Below are 12,194 nucleotides of genomic sequence, written 5' to 3' on the forward strand. Positions count from 1 at the left end.
TTGCATATACAAATGAACAATTTTTGTTTTCCATCGATCGAGTTCGAATTCAATTTTTTGCTTGAACTCCTTTGGATATATTACTCAAAGGGATTTCCGAGCCCACAACCATTCTTAAAAGAAATTCTTCACCTCTTCTGCTGCGTTCATCAATACGAATATAGTTTATCGACGTAGTGCGATCTCGTAAAATCATTCATTCATTACATCTAACAAACATTGTGTGATTATATGTTTTACACTTTTTGGTATTCGACCTGATCGTGTGTATTTCTCATCTTCAGATAAATTGTGATAATGAGGAAGCATTGGCTAGAAATGGACGCTCATCTTATATAGACTCAAATCATTATAGACCGGACAATTTATATAGACTACCCGAAGCCAAATACGATGACAAAGAAGAATTCAAAACAAAAGATCTGCAATTGTCTCCCGCCGAGGTCGATGCAAGAATTAAGAATGTATTTATATTGACATCTGAACCGCACTTAAGCTCATTCAGCGTAAGTTTTTCGTAACGCCTCCCTTTGCATGAATGACTGATTGAGTGAATGAGTGATTACTTGCATGATGTGCTTGCTTATTATGTTTGCGAATTGCATGAATGTGTGTTGTGCTTGCGTTTTTCTTTTTTGCACTTTATGTGTTTGTGATTTGTATATTCAATGTTTTGTTGTATTGCATTGGTTTCTTGTTTAGGGCTCCTCGGTAATTGTTAGTAAATCTGAAGCACGTTTCAATTCATATCGCGAAATAATGCATGAGGATCAATCGAAACCATTAGCACGATCGACGACAGATCCATTTACTTCCAATTTAATGAATATATTCAAAGTGCAAAGAAATCCCGATGGAAAATTAAGTTTTGCCTATGACAAATTTCTACCATTACAGCCTACCGCAAGTACGGATTTAAACGCTGCTTACACCAGAAATCGTGACACCCGTAAGCTTTGCCATTTCATTGTATCTTTGCCCATTTTGGATTTCATGGTATCTTTAAACGTTTTAGCGATTTCCTTTCCTACCGACGAGCCGAACAAGAAAAGTCGCTTTTCGGTCGATGTTACCGAATGCTTGGAACAGGGTAAAACATTTTGCACTAAAATACGCAATTACCCGAAATTGGGACATTTGGAGAATATATTGAAACGTGAATTCCCCAATGTCGAGTTGTTCTTTGGCGTGGATAAAGATGTGCCCGACAATATTACTCAACGCATGAATGTTCCTTTTGAGGATTCCTTATGTAAAAGTCACGAAAAGATTATCTATCCGGAGGCGGCCGAAAGCGAAAGTTCAAATTGGAGTTACATAGTAAACAATCCGAACTTTAAGCAAGGAATACGCATAGAAGAATGCGAGTAGGTATCCAAAGTAAAAAAAGGTGCTTGCTTTTCTACATTTTCTATTCTATTATTCTATTATTGTAGAAACGAGGGCTCTCAGTGTAATTCAATGTTAAGTTTACCCAAAGACTATTATGCCACTTGCAAGCAAAACTTCATTTTCCGTTCTCTGGTCGCATTAACACCTGACGGGAAGCTGATCAGCGATCATTTCAAAATGCCCTCCTGTTGTAAATGCGTCGTAAAATCAATCAAAAATTGACCAATCGTAAATGGAATCGTGCACGGATAACCCCGTTGTCTCATATGCAGTTAAAATAGATAAACGAAATTATTACGGGATTGAATATGTCCAATAAGAACCCAACAACTAACTACCTTCATTGTGATTATAAATAAATGCTTTATAGAGCTTTTGCTTTTGTATTATTATATGATATCTGTATAAAAAAGAAAAAAACTAAATTTCGTTTCGTGTTTTCATTCACAGACGTTAGTTAGTTAGTCAGTGCATAGTTTTCAGAAAATTCGATGAGAGATTTATCTTAATTAGACTTTTTAGGTTTAAATTCTTTGATAGAATTCTCTCGTGTAGTATGCATTTTTTTTTTTCCTTAACCTCATTTCACATGTAAATTAACTTTCGTTCATCGTGGGTATTAAATAGCACCGTTTAAGTGGCGAAGAGGGAACCTTCACATGTTTACAGGTGACGACTTACTACTTATGAATACAAATAACTTGGGTTTATTCCCACTTAAAAAAACGGTTACAGTTGGAAAATTCCAACATTTTCACTAACATAAACTAGAATCGATACGCGGAACTTTCTCGTAGCTGTGCAAGTTTCCAACTTTGCTTACTCATTTCCACCTACTTGAAGGAAAGCCAGGGTACACTGGCGTATAATGGCGCTGGTAAATAAAACGCACTAAGCGACTCTTCACGCGACTTTTTCATTAAAGCAACGAAAATAAATGGTTTTCTCTACAAATTTAAAGATATACCGGCACTACGCCTTTACATTTTACAATTAATTTCAAATTTTGTGATTTTATTTCCATAAAATCTTCATTTTATTTGAAATAACAAATGCATGTAGTACTTGAATTAATTTGTGGTAAAAGTACTTCTATTCATTTATTTCTTCTTCTTTTTTTTTCATAAACAGCAATCGAAACTAAGTAAAGCATCTTAAGAACGATGCTTAGCTATTAGTAGCTTTCAACATTTTTTGTTGAATGATCCGGTTCCAATCAAAACTTATTAATTAGTTATCTCAAAATGTTGTCTCCTATCAATTGTAGGCACTAGGGTTGCATTATATTGTGAAAACAGTTTTGCCTTTCGATGAGAAACATCACTGAATTGACACTGAATGAAATATTCGATCAATATGTCGCGACGTGATTAGTGTGATTTACACAAGTAATGGAAAAGTAAAAATAAATACATTTTGTAGCACTTTTTAAAAAATTTCTAATATCTCTTGTGAATATGGGATACGATTAAAAACTACAAGTGCCGTAGTGCGCTTGCTTTCTTACTATATCTTCCCAATTTTGTGTTTATAGCTTTGTATAATAGTATGTGTAATCTATTGATTGTTCGTAAATTAATCTTAAAGACAGATAAGATATGTAAAAGCAAAACGCATGCATGCTTCTGCGGTTTGCATAATATTAAATAGGTCAAGGACGAAATGTTAATTACCTAACATTTGCTTCCAATCCTTAGCCAAGACCTTAACCAATCCTCACGTATCTACGCAGTATTCCTCCTAATCTCGATTGCTCCTTGCGTACATCAATGCAAATTGATTTGCTTTGGATATATGCATGGAGCGAACATGTAACTCTTGTACTAGCCTTGACTCTTGTCCTTTTGGTCTGTTATTCTATGGCTGCAATACCACATCTGTCCACCACATCTCTATGTCCACTTGTCTTTGGCTACAAATTGCACTTTTTAGAACTTCTTTTGCTTTCACTAGACCTCTCACATGTTAGCAGCACTTTTGTAGATTAGTTTTCTGATCAACGCCCAGAAGAATGAGTGCACGTGGAATAGCCTTTGCCGCAGCTTCAGACACTTCAGGACTTTTTTATATGCACTTTTTTTTGTCACTCAAAATTCCAATGAATCAATTTTCTGACTGGATTTTCTATTCGTCGCATAAATTCCCAACGGACACAAGCAACCCAGAATATTTCCATGCATAATATAAGCAAATGATAACTTTTCAGAGCATTATGCTCAATGTTTGGGCCACAATTCATCCGACCCCATAATCAAATGAATAAATGCACATTAGAACTAGACCTGCCTTTCCTTGTGCTATATTGAAGGGATCACGGACAGGTTAAGCAATAGATAGCTTGATGTTGGTTACCAGTGTACCATCCATGGTTATTTATATATTTATATATGAACTAATCTATGGTGGATGTTAAAAGTTTCCGTTAAAGCCAATTTTCTTTTTCCAGAAAATAAATGAGTTTATCAAATTAATTTCTTGCGATTAGCTTTGTGGTAGACGAGGAGTTTGCTTTGCTCATCGCAATTCAATTTATTCATGTTGCATTGTTTACCTATTCTTGTAATTCGTTCATACGTTCTCATGAAATCAATCATCCAACATTCTGCTGTAATTATGTCATTGTATGTTGTACTCATTCATTTTTGTCCTGCTTGTGTGTATTTCATATTCAGATAAATTGTGATACGGACGAAACATCCACCAAAGACAATGGCGAAGAAGAATTGCGAACAAGAAATCCACAATTGTCGCGCACATATCCTCACGAGCGCCATCGACGACATATATCGCCCGATGAAATCGATGCGGCGATTAGAAAAGTATTTAATTTATCCTCCGAACCGCATTCAAGTTCATTCAGTGTAAGTCTTGGGAAAATCTCTCTTTGAATGAATAACGACTGATTGGATGAGTGGTTACTTGCATGTGCTTGCGTATGTTTGCGGATTGCATGGTTACGTTGCACCTGCGTTCTTTTTCTTCGTACTTTATGTGCGCTTCTTATCTCAAATATTTTGTTGTCTTGTTTAGGGATCTTCGATAATTGTTAGTAACTCTGAAGCACGTTTCAATTCATATCGCGAAATAATGCATGGGGATCAGCCAAAGCCATTAGCACGACCGACGACAGATCCATTTACATCCAATTTAATGAATATATTCAAAGTGCAAAGAAATCCCGATGGAAAATTAAGTTTTGCCTATGACACATTTCTACCATTACAGCCTACCGCAAATACGGATTTAATTCCTGCTTATACCAGAAACCGTGACAGCCGTAAGCTTTTCCATTCTAATGTATCTTTGCAACACTGGGTCTTATAGTAATTTTAAATGTTTTAGCGGTTTTATTTCCTGCGAATGGGCCGAACAAAGAAAGCCCGTTTTCAGTTGATGTTAACGAGTGCTTGGAACAAGGCAAAACATTTTGCACTAAAGTACGCAATTACCCGAAATTGGGACATCTAGAGGATATATTGAAACGTGAGTTTCCCAATGTCGAACTGTTCTTTGGGGAAGACATAGAAGTGCCGCAAAGGATTATGCCACACATAGATATTGAGCCATTTGAGGAATTCTTATGCAGGAGTCGCGAGAAGGTCATTTATCCGGAGGCAGCCGAAAGCAAAAATTCAAATTGGAGTTACATAGTGAATGATTCGAATTTTAAGCAAGGAATACGCATAGAAGAGTGCGAGTAGGTATCCAAAGTAAAAAAAATGCCTGCTTTCTCACATTTTATATTATTTGCAGAAACGAAGGCTCCCAATGCAACTCAATGTTAAGCCTACCCAAAGGCTATTACGCCACTTGTAAGCAAAACTTCATTTTTCGGTCTCTGGTGGCGTTAACGCCTGAGGGAAAAGTGATCACCGATCATTTCAAAATGCCCTCCTGTTGTAAGTGCGTCATAACCCAAACAAAAAATTGACAAATACCTGATGGAACCGTGTATGGATAATCCCTTTGTTCTAAATAGTTAAAATAGATAAACGAAATTATTACGGGACCGAATAATCCCAATAAGAACTCAACAACTAACTACCTTCATTGTGATTATATATAAGTGCTTTATAGAGAATTTGTATTATTAGAAGCTAAAATTTAAAAATATAAAAATAGAACGCATGTATACCCTGCGGTTTCCATTTGGCCTATTTACTATTTTGCTATCGATAGCGATTTTCCACCCATAATCCCTACACTTTTTTTGAGTGCAAAATTTTTGTGAATAGTTTTTGGTTTATTTTGTTTTGATTGTGTTAGGTGACGGAACAATCAGAACTCAATCTTTCCGATAACACATTTGTATTATGCTGACTTGCGTACAGTTAGACTAACGGGAAGTTTTTGAAAAGACAGTTCGGCATGACTTTCGGTCTCTTCGCTAAGCGAATTCTGCAATTCATGCAAGAGAAGATATCGTATTTCTGATTTCCATTTGAACGCGCGAGACTGACTCACTTTGGCCGGATTATAACAAATCTGTTCTTAGAAGGGTCACATATCGTTTGCTGAGACTCCAACTTGCCAAAGTCCATTATTGATTTTGATTGATTAAATGCAACAATGCGTGTAAGTATAAGTAAATATCAACTAGAATAGGATTTCACCTGTATTAGTGCGCTTTAAATCATGCCCAAGCATTCGAATCGCTACCTGTACTCGTACCCGCACTTATGAAATGACAAGGAAATGGCGACAATTTGCGTAAAGGTTCTTAAGAGCAATTGCGGCTTTTTTTTTTAATTCTATTACCGATTGAGAGAAGTCGTAGCGAAAATTGAAGAAACACTCGCATGAAAAATTCATCCCTACCACTGCTTTATAAAAACTTGGTAACATAGAAAAACATTTATCTGTAAATTTTATTTTTTAACCCAACCATCAATCACGTCGGACCGAAAACTGTCCATAAAAAATGACAATATTGCTTCGTCATTAAAAATCAATTTAAACATTAATGATTCGTGCTCTCCTTTACTTGCGCCATTATATGATTCGTTCGATTTCTCTAAGAAACTAACTGTGTATATGGACTCTATGTGGGTGTGAAAGGTATTTCCAAGGTTCATTTCAAGGACTTCCATGGTCATTCATTTTAAAATTGAGATATGTTATATAATGGATGTAATAGCGGTAGTCTCGACGCCTTGAGGTTGACTACATGACTCAGTCGCCAGTTGTAAAGTAGTAAACTATAAAGCAGAGAGATGTCTGGCGGAACCACTAAAGGCAGTTATCGCCTGCGAAAGTGTCAAACTTCGGCGATAAGAGTCATCTGTTAGCAATCATTCATTTATTACGAATATCAAGTCAAAATATTCATTTGCACAGATCGATCGTGTATTCGGAATAATATTGAAAACGAAGTTCTTGTTGATACGAACACTTGACTAGATTAGCATTTCATTAAGTGAATAGAAAATTTTTTAAATATTCATAAGTATTTCAATATATTTACAATCGCACTAGTTACATGTAACGCGTTAAATCGAGCATGCTTTAAAGGAGAAGAGAAAAATGAAATGAAATTTTTTACTTTAGTTTGCATGGTATGCTTTTAGGTCATTATCTGTTTGACTTTTGTTGACTCAGTTTTCTATCATTCCTGCCACAATAAAATCAATAAAATTAACTCTACAAAAATGTTTATTGTCGACTTTAACTCGTAGCACGGTTACGTTGTTGTTGTTGTTTACTCGCACTCGCGTTAAGTTGAAAAGGAATGAACACGAGTTTACTACTTACTTATTATGGAATATGGAACTTAAACAGGTGGTTTTGAGATGTATATTTTTTTCATTCCAAACTTGAATATAAATTTTAATGTGTCACAAAAAGTATTTATTAGCGGTCGGTTGCTTTGTAAATATTCTTCCTGCGGGCATTCACGAAATAACTAAATAGTAGCGGGGCTACCTTTGAAATAGATAATGAAATGGTTTTGCGTGTTGCGGCTGGTGGCTGGTGTCTGCTAAAATAAAATTATACTAGAATTTTACTAATATTGCTATAGAATGAATAGCTTGTGCTGTTGTCGTCACAGTGTGAAGGCCACACAATCGTTAGACTTAATGTGGCAAAAAATTTTATAAAAAGTTCGTGCAGTTAAGCGAACTGATTTAATTCACCGGCATATGGTAATAGTGAGCAAACGCTTTCGTAAGGATACTCATGTCTCATTTTCCTTCATTTTTTGTTTTTTATCGTCAAGAATTTTAGTTGAAATTAAGTGCTAAGCGTATAGTTTTGCAAGAAATATACCGTAAAACTGTTCATTATGCGAGAGCTGAGTAATATGTTATAAATAAATAAAAAAAAAAATTAAAAAAAAAGATTTGAACTTTTATTGAAAAAGTATTTGTTTTCGTAAACGTAAAAGTAGAAAAGTAATTTTCCTGAATGCAAAACTTTACTGACGATGAGGGAGTGCTTGTGCAAATAAAGCCAAAAAGAACTAACTATTGTTATGCATGTCTTTGAGAATCCGTGCCGTGAGAAGGAGTATGTAGAACAACATATTTAAATTTGTAGGCCATGGATTCAACATACCGTTCAATTCGCATTTGGACAACAAATGGATTTATAATTAACCGCAGCCGTCGCTCAAGTATAGATGGTAAGAAAATCAACGAAGAAAAACAACAATGTCTGCAGGTTGGTATATAATTTAGTGAGATAAGCCAAACATTCCGATAAGGACATAGGGCAAATTTTCCTACTTTCATGTTGAAGCGGCCTTGAGAAGCGTTTGCGTTAGAGAAACGTTTAGAGTTTAACCAGCCAGGCTTCTTTTACTTGCATTGAAAGGTTCCAGAGTCCTTGAACATTGAATACTTAGTCCATCGTAGCTGAGGAGAAAGGGAATCAGACAAAAAATAAATGTATCGGCCGGTGTGTGTTAGTCACTACACCTATCAAGCCAGTGTTAACTTTCGCCAATTTAGAAGGTATCGCAGAAAGAGTGACTCTTTAGTTTTTCAATTAACGCGAACGATGTCATGTAAATTGATATTTCTTACAAGAGGCGATAGGTTGCTTCAGTTCAAGAATGTATTTCTTTGGCATAACCAGCAATAATAAGATTAATACTTACTTAGCGAATCCTTTTGGCGAATTTGAGCAAACCTTTTCACACGATTACTAGAAAATATCACTAAGTAGAGGAGTCCATTAGTGATAGGGCATATATTCCGATCTCACTTCTCAGTAAAATAACTGTACTGTGACTTAAATTGTAATCTTGTTAAGGACAATGATACTGGATGTCAATAGCGCTGACTTTAGGATATGAAATCTATTAAATTTTCATAGTTCATTTTAGGGTGACTTGCAAACACATTGTAGTGAAAATGTTGTCGACGAAATCGGTTTTATCTTTTATGATCTGTTGTACAGAATCTCCTTTCACGTTAGGCTTACCATCTATTCAAGGACATAATCGAAACTGTCTTAATCTTTAGGAACTTCGCTGCTTAGCAATGCCGATGTTGCTATAATTCAACTGATTTGTAGCATAAACGAGAGTCTGCGTTTAATTACATAAAACCGCATTTAATTAAGTATTAAAGATATTTAAACAGTTTATATATATTTTTTTTTTATCAAAGTTCAGTTTATTCTGTCATTTCAAAATTATTTAAAGCACGCAATGCAAACACATGTGTATATGTTATTGACATATAACGGTGACAACGAGTTCAATGAACTTAATTGATATAAAAAGAAAATGTATGAAATAATGTTCTAGAACATGTGAGCATTATGTCAGTGATAAGATACAACAAACAAATGACACATGTTGTGATCACAATCTAATGCGTGTACGGCTTTGCCGGTCAAGCCAAACGTTCAAGGAAAACAAATTACAATGGCATAGCTTTAGGTTACCTACCGTCTAGCCTGTGCGAAGAGTATGAGTATGAAAATAAATGAAAAGCATAACCACGTTATGGGCATGTGTGCGATTAAATATTCATCGCTCCAAGCTGAGCATTAAAGGGATGAACAAAAATTATCATAAATTTTTCTGAAAGGCTTAATGCATTCTTTACATAAAAACGCAAGTAACCCTACGAGTTAATCCTTAATCCAATTAATTGATGTGAAGAGAATGCATTAGGGTAACAGCTTAAGAAGCAATGATCGTAATGGTATAGAATTCGCATGAATGTGGTCTCTGTACAGCATGTAAGGTTCATGTAGTCGCCTTTCCTCCATTTAGCATTGTTGCCGATTGCACAGCGGCAAAGGCTATTGCTTCACACCTTCCCGAAAAACACGCTTGTCCGCATATTTTGCTAAGATGACTTAGATTGAGACATACATTGGTAAATTAAATTATAAAGATTCATAGTAAAAGAAGCAGCATTCGAAAGTAGATAGGGGAGAGCAGTAGGCTAGGACACTCCAAATATCAATGCAAGTCCATAGCTACATTTTCAATATGAGTTCTTCCCCGTCTAATATCTAGCGGACTTTTACTCACTGGATATAAAACATTGGGTCACTTCAAAATGTTTTCAATCTTACGCTTCTTCCGATTTTGATAAGAATTTTCAATTCCCTATAAGCTTTGGTGGATGATGCTTCAATTTCCCTGTAAGCAGCTGTAAGCAAATATCTTTCGCGTATTTTGTCGATTGTAGAGAACTTCTGAGGATAAGTACTGCTTATCGACTACAACGCCTGCGCTTTAATTATTTTCAGATAATCTTAGTGTTTGTTCTGTCAATTCTGGCCACAATCCTGCGCGTGGATTTACCGGAATTGACGGCAATGACCAGGGAGGCGCCAATGGCAGTTCCAAAGCTTTGCCATCAATCATCAGTCATCAAACTAATAACCTAATAGGCGTGCAATCAAAGTGAGGAAGAACTTTCTTGCTTTCTTTTTCCTTTAATTAAAGTGGGTTTGCTTGCTTAATTTCAGATTTCGACGAAAATATTATCATAAGGTGCTGTTGGTTTTACTCATTCTATTGCTAATACTTTTATTAATAATAATAATAATATTAAGTGTTTTTTTGAGTAAGTTTGCTTGAATTGAGGCTCGAGAATGTGTTGATGCTTCGTTAAGCTCTTTCTGCACTTCTAGACAAACAATCGATTAATAGCTTATGTCGTTCGAAAGAATGCCTTCGTGCAGCGGCAAGCCTTATTTACTCAATGGACGAAAAGACTGACCCTTGTGAAGACTTTTATCAATTTACATGCGGACGATGGGCCGACGAACATCCACGACCCGATTCAGTGACATCGAACGATTGGTTTCGAGAGGCTCAGGCGAAAATAATGCGTCAATTAAGAAGATTTTTGCAGCAAAATGCAACCGACAATGAACCGGCGACTGTTAGCAAAGCGAAGCTAATGTTTAAAGGTTGCATGGATACTAAGCTATTAGATGAACGTGACATGGAACCTTTAGTGTATTTCCTTAAGCAATTTCAATTACCTTTGATACCTAGGGGATTTAATTTAACTTTGGGAACGGAGGATAGCGACCAAAGTCCAAAGTTCGATTGGTTAAAATCGCTGGTGTTGATTAAGAAATATTTGGGAATGGATTTAATAATTGGTTTTGATATACTTCCGGATCCGCTGAATCGAACAATTAAACGAATAGCCTTTGGTACGCCGGAAATCGATACAGCACTGCCTTTGTAAGTGCTTAGGAATCTCCTTTAGCGTGACTGATATCATCTTCTATTTCTCATTGTAATAGCAATAATGACGACGCGCATAAAATTTTACATAAAATCCGGAGAAAAACAATATTCTTTGAGGCGGATAACGACGATGTCGAGAAATGGGACGAAGAAGTTGAAGCGGCCAGCAAGCAAACTTCAACAGGTCTAGAGGCGTATATTGTTTATGTTAAAAAAATCATGGATCTTTATATATCGTATCTGGATCCCGATATCGATTCGGATGAAATCCATCAACAGGCGGCTGCGATCACACTGAACGCCATTAAGGTGGCCAGAAGAATTTATAAAGTACTTAGAAAAGAAAACCTTTTTATTTTGATAAAGTTTCCAAATTGAATCAATTTATCAATTTATTAATTTATCAATTTATCATTCATTAGTTAAAAGATGCAGTTGAAAATTCTACAAAAAGTTCTAAAAATCCCATCGATGATATTGTTTATGTTACGGTCAATGAGTTGCAAAATCAAACCGACAAATTAATTGCTCCGCAAACGTTGCCCATTTGGCGCAATTATCTGCAATGGATGATTAGTGATAATAATATCAATAAATTCAATGTCTCCCACTTGCAAATCATTACCAGTCAGGCTGATATACAATATTTGCAAACAATGATTGAATATGTTGCGTCTATACCGAGTGAGCATTTAGAGTTTTATATATGGCTTAGCGCTGTGGAAGAGTTAATCCTGCATACCACCAGTGAAATGCGTCTGCTACATGCGGAATATCTTAGTGTTGTTATAGGCACGGAAAGCAGCTCACCACGTTCGCTATATTGCACTCATGGCGTTAACAGTCTCATGGGTATGGCGGTGAGTTATGCATTGGTAGACGATAACTTCACGCGTCACAAATTGCCAAATGTACGTCGCATGCTAGAGAACATTCGACAGGCATTTAACGATTTGGTGCGCTCCACGTCGTGGATGGATGAGCCAACGAAACGCGAGACTTTAAAAAAGTCTGCGGGAATGCAAAGTTTCATTGGCTATCCCGATTGGATTACCAACGCCACGGCATTAAATGCCTATTACGAGGGGGTCACCGTCAATGCTAGCACGCATTTGGAAAATATGGTCGGTGT

The 12,194-nt window shown here is 36.1% G+C and overlaps 2 protein-coding genes across 2 annotated transcripts; both read left to right on the top strand.

Annotated features, from left to right (window-relative positions):
* Window positions 1-266: 266 nt before the first annotated feature.
* LOC119644409 (protein spaetzle-like) lies at window positions 267-5,919 on the top strand. Its single transcript, XM_038043956.1, has 5 exons — window positions 267-506; window positions 4,065-4,253; window positions 4,423-4,669; window positions 4,735-5,089; window positions 5,146-5,919. Exons 3-5 carry the CDS (start codon window positions 4,480-4,482, stop codon window positions 5,321-5,323), a joined length of 723 nt encoding a protein of 240 aa, XP_037899884.1. The 5' UTR covers window positions 267-506; window positions 4,065-4,253; window positions 4,423-4,479; the 3' UTR covers window positions 5,324-5,919.
* A 1,914-nt stretch (window positions 5,920-7,833) lies between these two features.
* LOC119644408 (neprilysin-11-like) lies at window positions 7,834-12,190 on the top strand (the record flags this gene model as incomplete). Its single annotated transcript, XM_038043955.1, has 6 exons — window positions 7,834-8,014; window positions 10,105-10,261; window positions 10,327-10,424; window positions 10,492-11,056; window positions 11,119-11,392; window positions 11,485-12,190. Coding segments are annotated over exons 1-6 (1,882 nt in total), but the record flags the coding sequence as incomplete, so codon positions are not given.
* Window positions 12,191-12,194: the final 4 nt, after the last annotated feature.

This window comes from Glossina fuscipes, unplaced genomic scaffold (genome assembly GCF_014805625.2).
Source record: "Glossina fuscipes isolate IAEA_lab_2018 unplaced genomic scaffold, Yale_Gfus_2 116412, whole genome shotgun sequence".
Classification (NCBI taxonomy): Eukaryota; Metazoa; Arthropoda; class Insecta; order Diptera; family Glossinidae; genus Glossina; species Glossina fuscipes.

Bases quoted from the DNA above. Each gene is read 5' to 3' on its own strand.
- LOC119644409 (XM_038043956.1), top strand. From the start codon at position 4,480: ATGCATGGGGATCAGCCAAAGCCATTAGCACGACCGACGACAGATCCA. The intron at 4,670-4,734 runs GTAAGCTTTTCC...TAAATGTTTTAG, and splicing joins TACCAGAAACCGTGACAGCC to CGGTTTTATTTCCTGCGAAT. The intron at 5,090-5,145 runs GTAGGTATCCAA...TATTATTTGCAG, and splicing joins ATACGCATAGAAGAGTGCGA to AAACGAAGGCTCCCAATGCA.